This window comes from Macadamia integrifolia, chromosome 9, assembly GCF_013358625.1.
Source record: "Macadamia integrifolia cultivar HAES 741 chromosome 9, SCU_Mint_v3, whole genome shotgun sequence".
In the NCBI taxonomy this organism is placed as follows: domain Eukaryota; kingdom Viridiplantae; phylum Streptophyta; class Magnoliopsida; order Proteales; family Proteaceae; genus Macadamia; species Macadamia integrifolia.
Window position 1 is genome coordinate 11,837,227 of NC_056565.1, and position 8,596 is coordinate 11,845,822.

The 8,596-nt window shown below is 39.9% G+C and overlaps 1 protein-coding gene across 1 annotated transcript; it reads left to right on the plus strand.

Moving 5' to 3' along the window:
• Positions 1–2,498: 2,498 nt before the first annotated feature.
• LOC122090072 (BTB/POZ domain-containing protein At3g44820-like) lies at positions 2,499–8,013 on the plus strand. The gene is made up of 4 exons (XM_042659909.1): positions 2,499–3,269; positions 3,874–3,943; positions 4,788–5,993; positions 6,599–8,013. The coding sequence occupies exons 1-4, from the start codon at positions 3,220–3,222 to the stop codon at positions 7,184–7,186; spliced, it is 1,914 nt and encodes a 637-aa protein (XP_042515843.1). The 5' UTR covers positions 2,499–3,219; the 3' UTR covers positions 7,187–8,013.
• Positions 8,014–8,596: the final 583 nt, after the last annotated feature.

Below are 8,596 nucleotides of genomic sequence, written 5' to 3' on the forward strand. Positions count from 1 at the left end.
AAAGTGATAGGTGGCCTTGATAAACATCAAGGTCGAATCAGATGTGCAATCTTCAAAATGAACTAGATGGATTGATGGGATTGGCTTTTTGTTAGTGGGGATTCTCACTAAGCTAGAGGAGTGCACATGAGAGGTCAAAGATAACTAGGCCTTTAAAGAAGCATTCTTTAAATCATTGAAGTTTGTTAGCACAGTTGGTCTTAGTAACAGTTTGCTATACAGCCGAACATCATTACTGGGGTCAAAAGTGGGGAGGGATGAGCATTTTGCACGGCGCTAATCCAGTGACTGAAGAAGGGTCCAGAGAGAGAGTGGAAGGAAGAGTGGTGGAGGGGTGTGAAGTAGTAGAGAGAGGTACTCCGGCCAATCCATTATGATTGCAGAGCCCCTTGTCTAATGGTTAAACCATTTTGCATTGTCAGGGTTTATTCTTTTGCAGTTAAAAATATGAATTAGCTGCCAATTAGCTTCAAGGACGGAGTTTCCTTCACCCATGTTGAAAGAAAAAACCTTGGATGGATGGATGCCAGTGAACAAGTTTGGGACCCATAGTGAAGGAAAACTTTCTCCTAACTTCAATGCTCAGATTAAGGCTTAAGGATCCCAGATCAATTGGGTTCTCTGGCAAGGGCAAATTTCTAGTGGTCTGACTTATTCAACCGGTAAGGTTCGACCACTAATGAGAACTATGGGTAGACCAAAAACATACTTTTAACCCATTTAGCTGGTTCAACTGAGTCCACATTCTTTTAGTTGTGTGGTGGTCCTAGGGGAGGAACGTTTTTTAAATACTGCAGTGGGGTTGAGCAAAGGAATGAGACTATGAGAGTGGTCCACATTCTAAACCTGTCATTAACAACCATAAGACTATAAGAGTAAGTCAATGCAGAGCTGATAGAGATTAAACCATTCAGTTTTGATTTATTTTACCCTACACATGTGATGTTGCCTTTCCATGATTCATCCGGTCACGCAAACATCAACCCTTTATTCTTCCACCAAAAAAAAAACCCTTTATTCACACACACCATCACTTTGTTTCCTTCTTTTCGTTATAATTCTGACAAGACACCCCCACCTTTTCACTTTGCTTGTAATGCATTTAAGAGCCATAAACAATGATTCCTAATTATAATGCATTTAAGAGCCATAAACAATGATTCCTAATCATCATTCCAATTTCCAAATGGATTTTTGTTGATGTAATGTAACCTTAAAGCGTTTCTTACAAGAACCGTAGCTTCAAGTTTGAAATTTGAGAATCCCAAGGAGAGGCTCTTTCCCTTTCTTTCTTCTGGTATTTCTTGACATGTCCGCTAATGTTTTGATGTCATTATGTTAAAACGTCCATCCCAACATTATTGCTTCTTGGGTTTACTTTGTAGTAGTTTTTAATGATACATTTAGTGCTCTTTTCATCAACTTTGTCCCACTAAAATCCACCATTGTTCTTAGGGCCTGATTATTCAGTGGGGTTTTGATGGGATGGGATGGGATGGGATGGGATTTAAGGGGTGAGGGAATTGTACTTATTTTCCCAAAAGCATGGTAAAATCATGTATTTGGATATAATGAGGTGAGAAATATTCTAGATAATATCGAGAGGTGAGCTTTCCTGTCAGCATGTGGCTTTTACCCCATCCCCTTCCAAAGCCTTATCAAATTGGTGGGACTTTGTGGGGTGGGAAGTCTTTGCAATTAATGACTATCTTTTTTCATTCATTTGTTCTCTCTCTCTCTCACACCTATGTGCTAACCAAACAAGGTTGGGATGGAAAAGTCCAACTTTCCTCCAACTTTACTTTTCATGTCTTTATCTCCATCAACATGTGAGACCTAGTAGTCAAATATTCCCACCCCAAACTCCCCTCTAAACAAACGGGGCTAGGGTTTGTAACGACCCTTACTGGTCAAGCTGTGGTGCACTGAGCCTATCTTATAGTCACCAAAATGTCTCAAATTCATACCTCTTGACCGTTACCTCTCTTCCCTTAAATAGGGAAGGTACCAATTAAAAAAAAAAAACCTTGAATTGTTGTGGGTGGGGCTCTTGAAAATTTTCTCACCCAGCGTCCTAACAATCGAATTCGGATCAATCAGATGCACCTAGGTGACCCAATCCTGATTCTCTACACGAGGGATTAAAAATCAGGGATCGATCCTTATACATAAGTTGCCTTAAGAAATCAAACATGAAACCAAAGTGATTCTAAAGAGGATTCATAGAATCAAAATCGAAAATGGACATTGTCTAGGAGGAGGTTTTCCTAAAGCTACGATGAATGAACATCATCAATTAACCGGGTCACACCGACACCATAGAATAGGAGGAAGATATATGAGAAGAGAGGGAGATCATATCAGAAACGGTGAAGAAAAACTTTGTCCTCTTGTTTGTTCTGGTTGCTTTGGACAATTATGAGGTTTTTTGGGGTGTGTGGGCCCCACTCTCCCTCGTGGTCCAATACTTCCCTCCCCTCAAATAAGAACCGAAGGGGTTAGAGGATTTATTTAGGAGACAGATTGGTTATCATTAGAGGAGGGCGCAGATGTGCGTGACTCTTTGAACACCGCGCGTGAGAGGATCGCTCAGCCGGCCGAGCAGCCCAACGACCAACCCTGTTGGTGTCCTACTGCTCATCCTGTGCCTGCTTGTGTGCGTGAGGCCGTGGCTGATTGCCTCCACTTCCATTCGAAAAGCGAAAGTGAAAACGATATGAATAAGCATTTACTAATTCTAATACTGATACTAATACGTTATTTACTGATGATGATGGTGTTTGTGCTGGCTTGTCCAACTAATGGGGCTGCCTACTGGAGGCTAGGCTAGAGTATAGAAGACATTCCTTTCGTTCTCTTTACTGGTTATTTGATATGTCGTGATCTGTGCATCCTTTTGCTTCCTTGTTTTTGTTCTTTTTTAACTCTCGCGTTGGTTGCTGCTTTTGTTATCGTTGTTGAATGCTGTTGGGGTTGTCAAAGGCATGGCGTTCGCCTTTTCACAAACACTTGGAGCTCATAGCTGTAAAGAACTTCTAAATCACCTACCAGGGCCACCACTGACTGAGTTAACTCGTTCTCTTTCTCTTTTCCCCTATTATTTTCCTTTTCTTCTCCAACCCACCTTCTTGACGGTTAATGGCACAAACCCTCCTCCTCTATCCTTGATACAGCTTCTTACAGTGAAGGGTCTTTAGCTCTGGGTCGGACTAGTTGGTCATGGCTCCCGCTGGGAAGATTTCTTCATTCTATCGCGAGGGAAATGACTGGTACGAACTTCTTTCTTCTTTTCTGATTTCCAAGGTGTGACTTTTGGTTGAATTGTTGTTCTCTTATTGGAAAGGAGCGGCGGGGACAAAAGGGTTCATCTTCGCTCTTGCTTTCTGCTTGTTTTGCTAGTCTGAAATGGGTCTTATTTTGTGATATTCCCATAGTTATGTTCAGATTGAATTGGACGCTTTTGGTGATATTCTGAATTTTTCTCTCTAATTAAACAGAGAATGGCTTTCTATTGCAGTTGTGATTTCATACCCTCCCGCCTTCTCTTTTTCCATCGCTTTTTAAATGCATCTGTAATGTTATTCTTAGGATTTTATTGCAGCTAGCGACCTATCACCTGATGACTCTTTTTCAAAAGAACTTGTCAATTCTAATGATATAACAAACGAATTTTTAGATGATTTAATTTACAAAAGTTCATTTACCACGGAAGTTAGTTGTGGGGCTTAGGCTGTGAGAAAATTAAAGCGGCAGGTTTTAATTCATAATCTGCCTACCACCCCCCCCCCCCAGAGAGCTATTGAAAAAATTTCAATTATCTGTATAGCATGTTGAGAGACAGCTTATAATGATTTTCCGCTCCTTGTACATCAGGTTCTGTAATGCTAGTCTGCCCAGTGATATTACTATTGAAGTAGAGGGTGTATTCTTCCATCTTCACAAGGTAATTTTTTTCCCCTCATGCACTGCTGTAGATTTTGAATTTTGAGGGACAAAGATCTTTCATTTATGATATATTTTTCTGCAACTTAAACGAAACATGAGGGATTTTGATGTGTAAATCCAATTTACTTGGAATTTCCATACACAAATGTGTTGTACTGATTAATCTGCATTACTCAAAGCACCAAAGTTCTATTGTGAATTTGATGGGTTCACACAAAAATTTGGCACATTTTTTTCGTAATGCATCCATAAGGAGTTCTATGATTACTCCATGGAGCATTCTTTAGTTACAGAGCCATAGTTTTTGCTTTTTTAATAAATATTTTGCAGAGTCTCACATTAACCCATGGGGACCTAACTCTATTGTTTGCCTTATTCATTGAAGCCTATTCTTCCACTCATTCTTTTATAATTCATAGATGTGGAAATTAGAAGTACCCATCTAATAACCACAAGCTGCAATATACTACCAAGTTATTGTTAGCTGCACATAGTCACTTGGACTCACTAATTTAACCTGTGAACTTGCAACTTCTGTTCCTCCATGCTTCCCTTTAGTTAATTGTAGTGTAGACATTGTTAATACTGAGTATATAGATGCAGCTGATAAGGTGATAATTCCAACATTGTGTCACCAAAAGTATTTCAGCCAGATTATTTACTGTCCTCCATCTATCGTGTTACTTTCTTTTATTTTCCTTTTTATCATAATAAGCATCATATTAGCTTGTGTGTTCTTTACAAAGGAAGAAAGCTTGCTCTCTCCCTCTCTCCCTCTCTCCCTTTATTCCTATATTCAAATATTCAAATATTCTTTTATCTGACAAAACTTTCCTGCCCAGTTTCCACTCATGTCTAGATGTGGGAAGATAGCAAATATATTAGAAGAGTCCCAGGATAAGGACAGCATTACTCTGAATGCTGCATTGAGTGAATTTCCTGGGGGGCCCGACATATTCCTGGTTGCAGCCAAATTCTGCTATGGGATCCGGGTGGAATTGACATCAAAGAACATAGTAATGGTGTTTTGTGCGGCAGACTATCTTGAGATGACAGAGGAGTATGGTGAAGAAAACTTATTGGCCAAGTCTGAGAGTTTCTTTCATAAGAACACACTCCATAACTGGAAAGATTGTATTTTGGCTCTTCAGAGTTCTGATCCTGTTATTCCAAGGGCAGAGAAGCTCCAAATTGAGAAAAAATGCTTGAATTCTATATCTATGATGGCCTGTACAGATCCAAGTTTGTTTGGATGGCCTATGAAGATGTATGGTAGCTTACAGAGCCCTGGTGGGAGCATCCTATGGAATGGAATAAACACTGGAGCAAGAATCCGGAGCTCAGAGTCTGACTGGTGGTTTGAAGATGTCTCTTACCTCAGTGTGCCTTTGTTTGAGAGACTTATTCAAACAATGAATTCGAGAGGTATGCGACCTGAAACTTTAGCAGCTGCAGTAATGTACTATGCAAGAAAATATCTACCAGGTCTTGGCCGATGGCAGAGTGGACAAAGTGGAAAACCAAGAACTGTTGCAAGTTTCAGCTTGACACCTGTGACTGTTGATCAGAAACTTCTACTGGAAAGCATTGAAAAGCTGCTTCCAGAAAAGAAAGGAAAATCATTTTGCCGCTTCTTGTTAGGACTTCTACGCGTTGCGATGATTCTGGATGTTAGTCAACCATGCAAGGACTCTTTGGAGAGGCGAGTAGGGATACAACTAGATCTGGCAACTCTTGACAGTCTTCTCATTCCTAGTTATTCGGATTCTGATACTCTCTACAACACTGATTGTGTAGAGCGGATTATTCAACATTTTCTGTCAGAACCGAGTATAACATCATTTTCTCCATCATCATTTGACCAAGATATATCCCCTTCATCTGCACCATTAAAGAAAGTTGCAAAGTTGGTTGATAACTATATTGCAGAGGTAGCTGCTGATGTGAATTTGAAACCTGAAAAGCTACAATTTCTCTTGGAGGCCCTTCCAGAATGTTCAAGGTCCTTACATGATGGGTTATATAGAGCATTGGATATCTATTTCAAGGTTTGAGCAGTCACTCTACTGTATAGCAAGATGTCTGTTAGTTTTTTTAATGATACTAAAGTTCGCAAAATTTAGCAAACATATAACTATATGTTCTCAATGTCTATTTACTCTTTCCCGCTTTTTGTGAATGCCAAATTACAGTTTCTAACTGTGCTTTTGACTGAAGTAATCCTAGTTTGGAAGACAACTGGTAGTACTAATAGTAAGAGCTGCTTTAGATCTTTGCATTTGTGGTTTTTGTGTAATAACCTCAGGCCATCTAATGTTGCAGATGGAAAGCTTGAGTTTAATTTAACCATCAGATGGTACTTCTAAAGAAGAGAGAAATAGAATAGCCCTGTGGCACCTGGGAAGTGGAATCTAGTGTATTAGTCTTTATGGGTATTGCAGTAGAAGTTCTCTCTGGGGACTTTTTAAGATTGTCAGGTTGCAAATTTGGGAAGACAATCAACACCCCTTTGCCGTCCGTTATGAATATCTAGGAAGGAGAAACAGATTCTTCCCATCCTATTTAGTTGTTATCTGCGACCCAAGTTTATATGATTGTTGCTTCAATCGTAATCTTGGAACCCAACAATCACTATGTTGTGCCCATTGTGCAGGAACATCCTTGGCTTTCGGAGAATGAGAAGGAGCAACTCTGCAATGTAATTGACTACCAGAAGCTCTCAATTGATGCCTGTGCGCATGCATCCCAAAATAAGCGGCTACCACTCAGGGTTATTCTTCAAGTCTTGTTCTTTGAGCAGTTGCAGTTTAGAACAGCCCTTGCTGGCTGTCTTCATGTCTTAGACAATGAAGGTGGCCCTACAGGTGTTGCTACTACCACCAGTGACATGGCAGGCCAAATAATGCAGAGAGATGGATGGTTCACAGTTGTTCGCGAGAATCAGGTATTGAGGGTAGACATGGAGAGGATGAGGACCAGGGTTGGGGAGCTTGAACGTGAATGTGGTAGAATAAAGCAAGAGATGCAAAGAGTAGCTAAATCTCATAGCTCTCTCAGTTCTCCTCATCTATTGGCAAGGAGATTTGGGTGCAAGCTTCTTCCACGGTTACAAAATGTACAAGCAGATACCATTGAAAATGTTGGTCGGAGCCCAAGAGTACTGATTGACCAAGCACGCTCTTCTCGCCCTTCTAGACACCGTAAAAGCTTCTCTTTGTTTGGAGTACAGTGCAAAGAATAAATATTAGCAAAAAATGGTGCATGTCAACACTTGCAGGTGGGCTGGCATCATAATGTAATCACTCCTGCCTTCCACCGATATTAACATACAGCCCACTAGCAGCAGAGTTGGACCTCGTATATGAGTCACCATTGAGGATGCTTCAGGTCAAGATTAAAAGGTGATTCTACTCTGATTTATTGCATTTCTAGATGATCCATAAACATGGACAGATATCTGAAGTCAGAGATCTGATGTGTTCAACCTTGTTTCCCATATCCCTGTGCAAATCTGGCATATATATACACAATCTTGAGTTCTCCTTTTAAATTGTAATCTGGTAGAATGTTGGAGGAATTTGTTGAAGTTCAAGGGATGGCGGTCGCTGGAAAGAGTGCCAGTCTATTCTAAGATGCTATCATCTTTGGGAGTCCTCACCTTTGGCCTATCAAATCTCCAGATCAATGAGTTCATATAAACAATACTGCTCGTCACCACTCTCAAGAAAAACACTACAGGTCATCATTGCTACACAGATATTCATTACTGAATTTAGTTAAAGTGTACAGCCTTGTAAAAATGTATAGTTTCAGATACAGTGGGAAGCTATGAAAGGTTCGAAGCTCCCTTTAATGAAAACTATTCTGAGAATGTTTCGTGTTTTCTCTTTACTTTCTTTTTTCTTGGTTGGTAGCATGAAGCCTGCAAACTCAAGGTTGCTACAGCTGATTTATTGCAACTGTCCAGTTAATCCATTTCCGATGGATGGTATTATTCTTGACAAGTTTGTCTGCACATATGCTTCTTACCTTGTGTGAAGAACATAATGAATGGATTGTTCAGTTGGATTTTTTTTTTTTTTTTTAACCTTTCAAATGATAGATGGATGAATGGTGTGGGAGTATTAAACTATTAATAGCATGGATGATTATTATCTGAAGTTATAGACAGCAGTTGGTATGTGGCATTGATCAGATGATAAAAACCAACCATATATAGTTATTACAATGGAAGTGACAATAACCGAGCAATAAATGCACCATGTCCCATGTCAATCCAGGAAATATGCTGGTTATTAGCTTTCCTATTTTTTTGGGCGTCTAGGGATTTTTATGGACTGAAGGGATAGTTTAGAGCAGAAAATTTACTTAATTACACACAAAACGCTACTAATTTACACTGATTTATACATAAATGAGGTATAAAATGAAGGAAATCATTAACCTACATTGTATATGTTGCTGAAAGCCAAGAAGATTACAACCCTCTCCACCTTAAAAAAAAAACTTATTTCTCTTTTCCTTGAAGGCTTCCCCAGGGTTCAGATCTAGTATGGATAATACATGGACAGTAGTTGGAGTTGGTGGCTCTCCTAGGGTTTCCCCATTGGGGATCCCTAGGAAGAGAATCACGTTGGCCCTTGTGAACAGT